The sequence below is a fragment of the Dysidea avara genome, chromosome 1, assembly GCF_963678975.1.
Source record: "Dysidea avara chromosome 1, odDysAvar1.4, whole genome shotgun sequence".
NCBI classification, from domain to species: Eukaryota; Metazoa; Porifera; class Demospongiae; order Dictyoceratida; family Dysideidae; genus Dysidea; species Dysidea avara.
The window spans coordinates 51,090,807-51,105,733 of NC_089272.1; the positions used below are offsets into that span (position 1 = coordinate 51,090,807).

A 14,927-nucleotide genomic window follows, 5' to 3' on the forward strand; every position below is an offset into this window, starting at 1 on the left:
GAACTCTCTACATGATGGTTTCTGTGTAGCTGAACTCTCTACAAGGTGACTTCTTCTAGCTGATCTCACTACAGGGTGATTTATTTGTAGCCGAACTCTCTACATGGTGCATAGTTTCTTTGTAACTGAACTCTCTACAAGGTAATTTCTTCTAGCTGATCTCTCTACAAGGTGATTTGTTTCTAGGTGAACTCTCTACAGGGTGACTTGCCTGTAGCTGAATTGTCTATCAGATTAACTGGTTGTAGCTGAATTCGCTACAGAATAACTTGCATTGTAATATAATTCTTTAATGGAGTAAGTTATAAACGTAGCCGAATGCTCTATTAGGTTAACTGTTCTATTAGAGTATCTCGATCTCGCATTTGCAACACGTAGTTGGCTTTCGAATCCTGACTCGGTGGTTTGTAATCCCATTCTTCTGTACTACTGCAAGGACTTTCTATGATGATTATTCCAGCTACACACCGATTTTCAGCTCATTGCTCTAAGCGGTTTGCCTGGTAGGCGTGAAAACTAATAGTTTTTTTTATTCATAAAAATCGATTGCGTAATTGTGACACAGGTTGGGTTTTGTGTCATATCTCCATGGTCTTTATCTCAATTCCTTTCAAACCACAAAAAGGCACTCCTACGATGGTTACTCCATCTACATATAAATTTTCAACTCATTCCTCCAAGGCGTTTACCCTGTAGGCGTGACAGACCTTCGACCTTATTTTACGTACGTAATAGGTTATAACTCCGTGTATGTTCATCGGATTCCTACCAAAGTTGGTACTGAGATCCGCCTTAATGAGCCCTTCAAGTGTGCCAAATTTCAGCACTATCCGAGTACGCATTCGTGTTTTATGTAAATATTTTAATAACGACAATTCAGCTGAATTTGGTGCCGCTTGGTATTGGCACAAAATTCACCTGAATTGTCATTATTAAAATTTTTACAATTAACCTACCATCACAGCCATTTCTTGGCCGTCACCTTGGATTTCACATCTTTTTTCACCATAGCCTGTCTGAGGGCCGCACTTTTTTTTACAGCTTGGCTGTTTTGGATTAGATTTCACTTCTTTTTGTATTTGTATACCCCAAAGCTGGCCTATGGCCGGCTTTATGGCTTTTTTTAACCTATCATTTTTTCTTTACTGCAGGAAGAAGAAAAGATGAAGCAGGGTGATTTCTTTGTAGCTGACCTCTCTACAAGGTTATCCTTCTAGCTGATCTCTCTACCGGATGACTTGTTTGTAGCTGAACTCTCTACAGGGTGGTTTGTTTGTAGCTGAATTTTCTACAGGGCGATTTGTTTGCAGCTGAACTCTCTACATGGTAGTTTCTTTGTAGCTGAACTATCCCTTCTTCTAGCTGAACTCTCTACAGGGTGACTTTTTTCTAGCTAATCTCTCTACAGGGTGACTTGTTTGTAGCTGAACTCTCTACAGGGTGATTTGTTTGCAGCTGAACTCTCTACAAGGTAACTTCTTCTAGCTGATCTTTCTACAGGGTGAGTTGTTTGTAGCTGAATTCTCTACTGGGTGACTTGTTTCTAGCTGATCTCTGTACAGGGTGACCTGTTCCTAGCTGAACTCTCTACAGGTGATTTGTTTGCAGCTGAACTCTCTTACATGGTGGTTTATTTGTAGCTGAACTCTCTACAAGGTGACTTCTTCTAGCTGATCTCTCTACAAGATGACTTGTTTCTAACTGAACTCTCTACAATGTGATCTGTTCATAGTGGAACTTTCTACTGGGTGATTTGTTTGCAGCTGAACTCTTTGCATGATTGCTTCTTTGTAACTGAACTCTCTACAAGGTAACTTCTTCTAGCTGATCTCTCTACAGGGCAATATGTTTGAGCTGAACTCTCTACATGATGATTTCTTTGTAGCTGAACTCTCTATTAGGTACCATCTTCAGGCTGATCTGACTACAGGGTGACTTGTTTGTAGCTGAATTCCCTACAGAATAACTTGCAATGTAATATAATTGAGTAAATTATAAATGCAGCTGAATGCTTTATTAGAGTGATTGTTCTATTAGAGTATCTCGATCTCGCATTTGCTACACGTAGTTGCCTTTCGAATCATACCTCGGTGGTTTGTAATCCGATTCTTCTGTACTACTGCAAGGACTTTCTATGATGATTATTCCAGCTACATACTGATTTTCAGCTCATTGCTCTAAGCGGTTTGCCTGATAGACACGAAAACTAATAGCTTTTTTATTCATAAAAATCGATCGCGTAATTTTGACACAGGTCGGGTTTTGTGTCATATCTCCGTGGTCTTTATCCCGATTTCTTTCAAACCACAAACAGGCACTCCTACGATGGTTGCTCCATCTACATAGCAATTTTCAACTGATTCCTCAAAGGAGTTTACCCTGTAGGCGTGACAGACCTTCGACCTTATTTTACGCAAATAATCGGTAATAACTCCGTGAATGTTCATTGGATTCCAATCAAAGTTGGTACACCGATCCGCCTTAATGAGCCCTTTAAGTGCGCCAAATTTCAGCCCGATCTCAGCACGAATTCGTGTTTTATGGCGGATTTTGCGAAGTGTGCGAAATGAAGAAGTAGAAGAAGAAAAAACGAAGAAATTAAAACGAAATTTTGTTTGCTCGTATCTCGGAAATGGCTGGAGCGATTTCTTCAAATTTGGTGTGTAGACTTCCCTTGCTGGCCGGCACCTCTCTAGCAAATTTGGTTCCAATCGGATAAGGGATCACAGAGCTACATAGGTGTGAAAATTGCGTTTTCTTTCTTCCTGTTAATATACTCACGGGTGGCACGCTGGCTTCTTGAGCCGCACGACACACTACTGTGTGTCTTGATGTACTTACTTTTTTTGTGAAAAGTGGAAGGAGAGGTTCGTTTGGCTCTTGACAAAATACCATCTTATGGTGTTGTTGAGGTTTTCTATAACCTTAGTTGGAGAGCAGTTTGTGATGATAACTGGGGTATCAATGCAAGTAAAGTGGTGTGCAGACAACTTGGATACCTGGAAACTTTTATACCAATTAGAAGAGATGAGATTAAGCGGAGTGAATTATCCTTACTTCCATTTCAATTCTCATGCACTGGAAATGAATCTAATATATTATATGAGTGCAGATCATCAGAAACATCTACTGATTGCCTTGTTGCTGGAGTAGCATGCCTGAATGTTACTAGTAAGTTATCTGTGTGCAATTGTAACTTATTATTATGTAAGCAAAGGAATAGTCTACAAACATTCAACTTAAAGCATGTACAATGAATCAAATAAAATATATTTAAATGTGTTCATTATTAACTAACCAATAGTGTTACAAACCTTAATTCAGTAAAAGTGAGCAATTAATCACCAAAAGTAACTCCGGTTTTTTCCTTTTCAAGCATACCTAAATAATTCAATTATGACTTAATCAAAAAATTTTAATAACACCATGTTGATGCTTGTTAAATAGAAGAAATAATATGAGTATCACAAGCTTTCTCAACCAATGGCATGTGCAGGGCAACTAATAGGGGGACCATGCGATATGACAATTCCTTCTTGACCTGGTATACAGCTAGCAGAGTCATATACATTGAGTTTATCGTGAGGCAATGTTGCAGCTCATGCCTAACACTTTCGTTCCAGCAGCTATGCTCACAATAGTGAAATAACTATACATTTAATTATAACCTTTGGTGCATATTGATACATTTCAGAGTTTGTCATAGTCTCCTTTATTGTCCTGGGTTCTGAGGTGTCATTGTCTCCTTTACTATTCTGGGCTCAGAGCAGGCTCTACTATGCCCCTATCCTGCATCCATGCAATTGGAATTCCACTACTACAAACACTGCACTGTTAAAAATAGGGTGTAATCCAATCACCTTTAGAGGAGTTCTAACTGCTGTGTAAATTAAACTCCTTTGAAGGGAGTTGTAGTACTCCCCAGGGGTGCTCTAGGAGCAACTAAAAGGTGTTACAAAGGCGTTACAATACTCCCTAAGGGTGTTCTAGGAATAGCTACAAAAGGCGTCACAGTACACTTTAAAGGTGTTCTAGTGCTCTCCATGGTGGCATTTTGTTGAAAAGAAATGTAGGCTTGCTATAACATTCCGGTAACCTTCATGTTGATTTCAATTTATACGCAATGATTAACAACAACAAACCACATTAGCAGTACACAATTATATTTTTGCAACACTTTTATACTTATCACATGGTTGTTTCCAAGTCACTCTTATAGAAGTTAACAAAATGTATTTATAACCTAATTTTTAATAGAAGCATCCAATTGTGGGTTTCAATACACCAAGGTGTAGGCAAACACCCTTACAGTGGCTTAGCTATTATGGGAATAAAGTGACATTTGTGGTGTTCAATAACACCCCTAGTGCTACAGTACTCCCTTAGGGTGTTGTAAATACCATGGGTGTACATGAACACCTTTACGATGGGTGCACCTGTAACACCTCATTTTAACAGTGTGAGTAAAGCATGAAGTCAGGTGATAGAACTTTGGAGATAGTAGACCTGACCAGGAAAGTCACAACTTCATTGGAACAACTGTTAACAGGGCAGAGCACCAAGTAGTCATCTAACACATTCCTGATCACATAGTGAAGCATTTCTCATCATGCCTCAAGTCTCTTCATCTTGCACTGACTCAGACTATACATCCATTTCCACCATCTGCTGATATAGTCATCCATTTGAAGGCAGAGATTCTTAAGTACAGAGGGTCCTGTGTTAATACTAAGCAGTCTAGGACTTAATGTTCAATGCGTCTCTTAATTCACTTCCATTACACAAGGAAGGGGAATTTACCATGTCATGCTAGTATGTCACTATGGTCACAGGCTTTCTCTCTTGAATAAGCAAATGTAAGCCCAGTCCAGTTGACTCGAACAGTTGTCAATCAAACGTAATTTGGTAGAAGATTTCTGGATATGGATGGAGAGTTATACCAGCACTGTGGAGAGTTATACCAGCACCATTTGGTAACACCACAGGGTGCTATTTTTAAACAGTGGAGTGAGCACCCTATCAAAGGCCTGGGGCTTAGTCCTGGTAGCATAAAGGGAACAACGCTACTTGTACCAATTACCTGCACAAGCCTTGTGAGGAATTTATGTAGACTATTGTATGAAAGGCTACCATTATGAACAATTATATGCTCTACTCCCCACCACTGATTCAAGATTCTTGCTTTTGATGATGATAGACTAAACACCAATTGCATTGTTGAATACTGCAACCACCTGCGTCAGTGAAAAGTTCAGTGACCTACCTCGTTAAAATTGGGGTGTAGTTGTAACACTTTTATAGGGTGCTCACTCCACTGTTTAAAAATAGCACCCTGTGGTGTTGCCAAATGGTGCTGGTATAACTCTCCACAGTGCTTTGTAACACTTTCTAGGTGGTAATGGTAGCACTTTTATGATGTTACAGTGGCACCTTATGGTGTTGGCATAGAACGTCATTGCAAAATGTGTAATACCAAGGGTGCTATGGTGAGGAGTAATAGTGACACACTAGGAAAGTTCCTAAACTTTCCTGGGGGTGGAGCCACTCTGATTCCTCCATTTATATAAATGGTTGTTTTCGAAGCCCAACTGACCTGTGAAATACAGTAATTCAATAGCATTACAAATACACTTACTTGCTTGCATGTACTTCCACACTTTATGTAAGTTGCAAAATGTATTTATAATCTAACCACCAAGGGAACTTTTAATTGTGGGTTTCATTCACTCAATGGGTGTGACTATAACACCACTTGTCTATAAGGGTGCCACAATAACATCACTGAATTTGAGAAAATATATTTACCATGCATATTCTATGTAACACTGTATTGCCAACATAGAGTGCTAGAATCATCCTCTGGGATGTACGCATTGTCCACACAAGTGGAGTGACAGTGTACCAGCAATACTGTAAGTGCAATAATTATGTAAAAGGTTTTGTCATAGACATTGATAGACACAAAAATTAAGTGCAGAGCATTGTCAGTGTTGATAACCACAAAATGTTGCATCAGTCTGAGGTGTTGTACTCATAGCGCCTTAAATGATATGTTGCTGTAATGTTTTAATTTGATGGTGCTACAACATATCATTAAAGTTATATAAAGAAGATGTAATTATATAGCTCCTGACATAACATTATGCTGCTACAGAACTAAAGGGGTGTTGCATTGCATCATTTCAGGGTGCTATAGTACAGGTGCAATCGTAGCTCCCTGACACAAGGTGCTACAGACCTAAAGGGGGTGCTGCGGCATAACAATTTTGGGTGTTATACAATAGGCAGCACCCATGAGTGTAGCTGTAACCATGTTTTTCTTTCAGGGCGTGCCATCACAACACCCTTTTACTTTTCCAGGTAAACAGGGGTGTTACAAGTACACCCAAATTTTAACAGTGTACTGAGTGAACAGTGCAGTCCTTTGCTATGTCACGTCCTGTGACTCCAACTAACATGGTAGCCATTCAATCTTGCCAGAGACGCAGTTAGAGTAGGGGCTTGACTACCAAGGGCGTATAGAGGGAGATTCTGGGGTTTTAGGAAACCCCTTTGACAGCAACCAATTTATAAAATAACTTGCCTCAATACGTGTGCCATTATTGTCTAGCTAGAGAGTACAAATACAATATATACCTTAAGTTTTTCACTGTGAGTCTCCTAATACTTACAGAAGCAATTATAATTCAATTGTGCTTTAATTAGAGTACTAATACATTCAATTGTGGGTTAGGAAACCCTAATACAAAAATCTTGGATACACCTCTGACTACCATATAATATATGCATGGCCTCAGACACCCTTGTTGCTGATCAACCTGACATAAAGTGGGCTGCCCCTAATATTAGTGCCATAGTGTTATCCAGCGGCCCACCGTACCAAACACATGTTATCATTTTTGTGTTGCTTTCATCAATCATCAATATGTGGCCTCATGGTCTACAAGAAAGGTCTTATAGCCTTTCCAATTATCCACATTTAGCTAATCATAACTCCTGATCTGCTATAGCTATCACCGTGTAATTACACCCACAGCTAGTGCTATGTTAGGGTGTGTAGTGACCAAAGTGTAGGCTTGTACCGTATTCACAAGTCAAGTTATGGGTTACCATGTATATGCAATCGAAAAAGCTATAAACCCCTTTTTGCAGACCGAGTCACATAATAGTGATGGTTCTCTCCTGGAGGACAACAAAATTGCAGAGCTATAACCCAGCTCAGGCTTGACAACAATTCATTATATAGCTAACTTCATTCAAATTCTCCATCCCAAAAGCTTGTCTGTCAGATGATCAGCGCCAACTTTAATCTTGCTGCTACTATATGCATTCCTCAACACTGGAAGCAGGTTTCATAAGACCTATATAATAAAATTTCAATGCTAATAATTTCAGCTGGTACTCATCGGTGTTATTTGGGTTGAAAGGGCTTGAATTACATAAAATACAGCATTTGCATAGCCAGCAAGATGGAATATCTTATTATGCTGCACACTGTGACAGCAGTCATAATTATAGGCAAGTACCCCAGCCATCCTATTTCTCAAGTTTTTGTTGTCCCCTCTGTAGGGGATGGTGATGATGAACTATTTGTCACTAGTCAATCAATCAATCAATCAATCAATCAATCAATCAATCAATCAATCAACCAACCAATCAATCAATCAATCAATCAATCAATCAATCAACCAATCAATCAATCAATCAATCAATCAATCAATCCCTAAATGCAAAACAAACATATTAAAAAAAACCATTGACAGCGTGGCGATATTCGCCAGTATTTCACTGGCAGAATGGGAATGCATGCAACCCATAAAGAAACAGAAAACATAACATCTATAGTTGACTGCTCTTATCTTAGTTTTAGCATAAAACTACTCAAACAATGTAATACATGTAGTAGTTCCTTGGGTGATCTCTTTGGCAGCCAGAACTGCTGGAATGACAGTCAAGTTAGTTATTAAACCAGGCAGATCTAGAATGACTTTAAAAGTAAATGCATACACATACAAAAACGTTGTACCATAAAACCTATTATACCCTCAACCAGGCAAGCATGCCTTGTAAAAAACTATCCTCCTTCATGAGTGGGATGCACATGATAGCTATCACCTGAGGCAAACAAGCAATGGGTTTGCCTATCAGCTTTCTAGCACCTGACATGATAAATGGGGAGCCATAAGTTACATGCATACCATAATCATAGTCAGCTGGCCTGCTTCCAGCATAGCATTCCCTGATTGTCTGAAAAATTAATAATGAGACACACAACACTTGTGACCATCCATACACTCAAGAATTTAGCATGCAGGGAGTTAATTAAATAAGTAACAATAATAGTAGCACGTTATTTACTAATAGAAACAATTTATGAAAAAATAACTACATAAATCATAAAAAATACTAAATATTAAAACATAAAACAACTTTATTATTTATATTGCTTGTCACTAAATAAAATTAATATTATCATGTACCATATTACCTATGCATCACTGTTTATTAACTGGCAGCAGTTAGGGTGCATTGCCTATCAAATTGTTTTTTTCAATTGCCCTTCCCCAAGTATGTTTGTGTGTTGGTCTATGCGTGTGTGTATAGATGCATGTACATATATGTATACTTGTGTGTAATTAAATGTGTTTCGGTGTACACTTACCTGGGTTGTGAAAATGTAATGTAGGTAATATACATGTAAGTTCATGAGTAGTAGGGGTATGCCAATTTTGCCAGCAAAATTTTGGAAAAACAGGGCGGTAAAAGCGAAGAGCAAAATATTGGAAAAATAGATTAAATTTTGACACTTAGGAACTGGAACTTAGCACATTTTACATGAAAAAGATTGAGATACTCCTATAGAACAGTCACAAACAGTTCTAGATCATCCATAGAAAAACAGCTAAAGACCGAGATGCTCTAATAGAGCAGTCAGCATGTTATGAAGTATTCTAATAGAGCAGTCACACATGTTTGAAAGCTTGAGATACCTTAGTAAATCTTTTTTCATGAACAATGAAATAATTATGATTTAAATAAGAAAAAAATTGCCGGAAAGAAAAATTGGTGGAAAACAAGCAAAGTGTAGGCTCACACCTAATGTGCATATAGGCATATAGGCATAGGCATATGATAGAGCTTGATGCCATAGGTGTTGTGTACAGCAAAGCCAGGCAATGTGAAGTGTATAATATTATAGGGATACAGGAATAATTAGAAGCATAATGATAAAATGAAAGAACTTGGCTGGCATTTTTAGTGCATAATTGACATAATATTATTCAAATTCATGCAAGTCGAGATATTCTATAGAGCAGCCAAAAACTTGTCAGCAGAAAATGCATTAGTGACAAAGTATTTTGCCAACTAAAAGCTAGCTGTTCTATCTGGTAGAGTAGTATATGAACTGCTCAAAATGTTGTTAAAATATTGAGATTAGGATAGATACAGTGTACAAGAATGTTATTTCAGCACAGTAAATTTTGAAAATAAATGCATCATAACATTTTGGAGGTATTCAGAATAGAATAATCAGAAAACTCTCTGATGCCTAATACAAATATAATGCACATGTATGGAGTTGTCAAGATGTGTGCACAGAGTAGGATTACTCCCTGCTCACCATACCACACAATGCATCTTAACTTTAAAAATATTTGTCATGTCCAATATTCTCCAGATGGATGTGTATATTATCCTACCTACCTCAATCCTAACAATAATGTGTGTGTGGAGAAATGTCCATCAGGAACAGTAGGATTTGTCACAGGAAGTGTTGATGATGTGTCCTCTGATAGGCTGAGGGCCTGTGTACAAAGTAAGTCAACCTTGTATTAAAGTAATGATAGCTTTGAAAGTATTGCTTATTGATTATGAAAGATAATTGCACAGAAGCAAGTAAGGGTGTGGTTGCATGGATGATCACACTTTAAGCTACTTCCCACTTCACAGTAATTTTGTTTGTGCGAGTCAAAATACTGTACTGTGTTGTGCAACTGATATACACATCAAGCTTGGGATCAGGAATACATTCATATTTTTATTACTGCAATAATAGTAGTAATGATGTTATGTATGGATGTATTTTCAAGAAATTTGGTGGTATGGATCTAGCTATAATTTTGTGACCAGATCAGCAAAACTCCACATGCTGTTCGTAGTTCACACTCATGGAGGTGAGACATGTATCCGGGCAAAGTAAACAGCATGATTATTGTGCTGCGAACCAAATAATGTGACTATTTCAAGTGAATCTTTAGCAGGAATAAAGATAAATTCGGCTACCCCGTAACTCACCTGTCTCACCATGAAACTCTATGCCATAAGTCAACACTCTGTGTACCAATAATGAAGTAAATCTGTTATGTATTCCAGAAAATTGAGATAGATGTAATCTTTCGTTTTCTCTTCCTTTCGCAGCTTCATTAAGTGCATTCTCCCATCCAAACCACACAATCCACACACATACATTATCCTGCCATCAGCTACTGCTGGCTTGATTGTATTGCATCAGCACCACAAACTGCACCATACTTTGTTGTCCTTTAGCTGTTTTGTCAGCTCCAGGTGAATTTTTAGTCGGTCTGTATGTTGAACTCAGAAACCTATCAAAAGTTTTAGACAAACTTTCTGAAGGCTATGAAAATATTGACCGATCTGCTTTACCTTACAGCGGAGAATACGCCACTGTATACAAGGCTTTAATGAGACAAAAATTTGAAAGTGGATACCTTATACCTGTAGTTTGCAAAGTTGGTAAAGTTGTAAAGGTTATAGGACTTGAGACAATCACCAACCCATACATAGTTTTAGGCTGTAAACAGGGAGGGACCAAATTGGTCTTGAATTGCAACCAAAAGTAATGATGTCATGACTTAAATTGACAAAAATTTGAAAGTGGATACCTTATACCTGTAGTTTGCAAAGTTGGTAAAGTTGTAAAGGTTATAGGACTTGAGACAATCACCAACCCATACATAGTTTTAGGCTGTAAACAGGGAGGGACCAAATTGGTCTTGAATTGCAACCAAAAGTAATGATGTCATGACTTAAATCATGACTTAAATTTTTTTCCCGGGCTGGATGGACTGCCCTTGCTACAGTCCTGGCGAGATTTACTCCATTTCATTTATTAGCTGTATATCTGACTCAACACTAGCATTATTCATGATCAAAGCTCAGTCCCATCAGCATTGTACTCTCTCAGTTCGAGGACAGCAAAACTATAATCATAGTCATTTTATCAGATGGTCAGACATGTTACATATTACACAACTCAATGATTAATGCTGAGCTAAACTCATTATGCCACCATAATCAATGCAAGCCTAGGTTTCTAAGTCATGATTTAAACATTAATTTTATTCTTTGGAAAGTTCTTATAATTTATAGTGACAAGTTAGAAAATTAATTCACAAATATTGCTACATAATTAATGTTAATAACTAATTGTTTACTATCAAGTGGGTGCCTGATTTTTGACATGTAACAACCATTAACTTGTCTTTTCTCTACTGCAGCTCCAACAAATTCTATCCCAATGTTCAATGCTACACAGTACGAATTTGACATTGATGTTAATTCACCTACTGGAACAGTTGTATTTGCAATACAAATAGTTTCTGTGTTGCGTGCTGAACTAGAACTTACCTTTAGTGGCTCACAGTCACAGAATTTCTCCTTTAGTGGAACTAGATCAGTGCATCTTTTTATCAATTCTGAGACAACATTTAATGATACTACATGGTCTGTCACACTGGATGAACCCTTGAATCCGGATGATAATATAAACAAGTATCAATTTCAACTACTGGTTAAAACATTGGGAAAAAATTATACATCTACAGCAGATGTAATTCTCTATGAAAGACGTAAGTAGTATTAGCGTATTAATTTCATCCATGCATGCATAGAGTATTACTATTATAAATTGCACATAGTTACATATTATACATGTGATACAGTATCATAAACAACAATTTTAGTGGTTCATAAAAGGGATCAGGCAGAAAAAATAAAACTCTAATACATGTAGAATGCATTCCAAAAGTAGTCTTCCAGGCTTTTAGACTTGCTTCAAAAGCCTTCTAGGCCTTTCTCTACTATTTCAAGACAGATCAAGAAGTATTATACACCATGGAAGATCTATAGAGCAAGAGTCATGGTTTAGAGATGCCATGTGTTGTCAAAAGCCATAAAAGCATTATAGTACAGTACAGCTGTTTAAATGCCATTTTCAGTAACGCGCAGAACTAAAATGCATAAAGTTGGCATTCCAGCCCAATTTTTTTAAATATTGGAAAAAAGACTTTTATATGCATGGATAATGATTGCCAATCTCAGAAAAATATAGTTTGTTTGGTTGGAATTTGCTACTTAGGCAAGCACAAAGCTTTAAAACTGAAAAGGTACGTTTTTCTCCGGGGTTCTTCATACATTTTAAAGAGCACTATAGCGCAATTGATTCAGGAAGCCATCTAGTAACTTGGACTGTCTTAAAATGGCAGTTGCTCCTAGCTGTAGGTTTGTACATACACCAAGAATAATTTTGGGGTTTGTTGAATCTCAAGTGCTGTTTGAATGCCTTGTGATGTTTGAACTATTACACACATTTCAATGTAATGGTGTATGCTCATTGGCAAGTAGCTAATTCAGGTGAGTCAAAGCTGGATGTTTGCAACTTAAGAAAAAAATCACAATGATGCAAAGTACCTAAGATAGAGCTGTGGTTTTAATTATGTCATCGTTATGCCAACATTGAAACGTTGATAGTTTTGAGCTGGTGACATACCCATCAGAAAGTTGTTGCATAGCTGGAAATTACTAACCCAAACAAAGCAACTGTTTAGTTCAAAGCAAGACGTAGCAAATGCTTTCTTTCTGACAATATGTTTTTAAAAGTTTTAAAGTATTCACATAACCCACAGATCTAAATACAGTGTAGCTAAGATTACAAAACGACATAAAACAATGCGTACGATAAAACTAGGATTTCAACATATTGATCGGCATATGGACAACAACATTGATCGGCGTATGGACAAACCCTATACTGAATTTTATCTTTCAAGAAGGCCGTATGGCTGAGCGATCCAAATGCTTACGTATTTTGTTGTCAGAGTTCTAATGGGGAATGTACGAAGAAATTTTTCATTTAAAAAATCTCGCATTCTGGAATGCCTACATTAAGATGTGTTAGACTAAGCATTAATCATAGTTGCTGCTTGCTGAAATCAAATTCCAGATGTTGTCAGATTTTCAAGCAAAGTGCTTCACCTTCAGTTTGGAAGTGGGGTGTGGCTCATGTAGTCTGTCACTGAAATCGTAAATTGTTTACAATGGTCCCTTAATTATCCGAACTCATTGGGCCCTGGGTGTGTTCAGATAATCAAAAAGTTCGGATAATAGAAGCCCATTCATTAATTTTGTATGCAGAACTCTGTTGAAATACTCTAATAGAACATACACATTCAACAAAACAGTCTAATAGGACCCGGTTCGGATAATCAAAAATTTGGATAATCGATGGCCAGATAATCTAGGGACCACTTTGCCTGGCACTTTCGAATGTGCAGTTACAGCCTTTATCAGCAGTTATAATTTTGGCCACTTGGTGTGGAACTTCTATATAGAAACTTCTATAATGATTTCCTAGTGGAAGACGAGATGTTGTGTTAAAATGTATATTATTGTATGTGTACGTATATTGTACATAATAATGTACGTATAGTGTATGCATACTGTGGTACTTCTAAGGATATAACAATTGAGGTGGTATACATAGTTACAATCATTATTTTTTTCATAAAGAGCAAGGAGATGTTCGTTTGATTGGTGGAGTCTCACCGTCTGATGGCCATGTTGAAATTTGGTACAGCAATACTTGGAGAACAGTTTGTGCTAGTCTCTGGCGCATGTCAGAAAGAAATGTGGTATGCAGGCAGCTTGGATACCGTGGTGCTTTAACACAAACAAGGAATTTTAACTTCAGCAAGGGTGATTCATTCGTACTTCCTATTCAGCGGTTGTGCTTAGGAGATGAGACAAATATACTTGAATGTGTGACATCAGACACATCTAATGAGTGCATTGCTGCTGGAGTAACATGTTCAGATGTTGCCGGTAAGTTAATTATTTTCTTGCATTTATGTGAATAAGAATTCTGCAAACTTAACCTAGATCCTTCATTATGAAATATGCACTACAAACCTTTTGTTGGCTAATGGATAGTACTTACACACCCCTCTGCATTGAAAGCAGACAATCATTTAACTACAGTGGTCCTTCTATTATCCAAACTTGTTGGGCCCTGGGTGTGTTCAGATAACTGAAAACTTTGGATAATGGAAGCCCATACATTTTATTAGATACAGAACTCCATTGAAATACTCTAATATGCATATGCCAATATATTGACTTAAATTTAATGCATACCAATAGTTATGCTGACTTAAATTTACTAGTGATGTTATCATTACTATCAGTAAGTATTTTGCGGCAGTTGAGGAGATATTATATAGCATTCATGGTCACTCCTGTGAATTGTAAAAAATATGCTGAACTGTAAAAATGTGCTATTTATTTCCTAGCAACCTTATCATAGTTATTGGAATAAACAGGTCACCCAACAGGTAAATAGCTACCTTTAGGGTTTCTTCCTGTGCTTTCACTTAACTAAAACTTAATCATTATTGCCAACAGGGTTCCTTTTTGTGTTTTCACCTAACCCAAACAGGGACAGATCCAGGAATTTTAAGAGGGGGTCTCTGAGAGTGAATAATACACTCTGTGTGCATGAATTCTGGAAGATCTTCATGTACAGTCCAGACATCCAAGACTTGGTCAGCTGAAACCCCTAAAGTGATATGTATATATATATATATTATTATTATTATTATTATAAAGCTTTACAGTGACCAGCACTGAAG

The 14,927-nt window shown here is 37.4% G+C and overlaps 2 protein-coding genes across 2 annotated transcripts in view; one reads left to right on the forward strand and one right to left on the reverse strand.

Annotated features, from left to right (window-relative positions):
* Nucleotides 1–14,927, reverse strand: part of LOC136268200 (uncharacterized) — a 356,730-nt gene that overhangs the window by 153,010 nt on the left and 188,793 nt on the right. The window lies entirely within an intron of this gene.
* The window catches only part of LOC136247349 (uncharacterized), a 147,491-nt gene continuing 142,128 nt past the window's right edge, over nt 9,565–14,927 (forward strand). The window contains exon 1 of the mRNA XM_066038968.1: nt 9,565–9,817. Coding sequence (XP_065895040.1) covers nt 9,565–9,817 — 253 coding nt within the window. The remainder of the gene's footprint in view (nt 9,818–14,927) is intronic.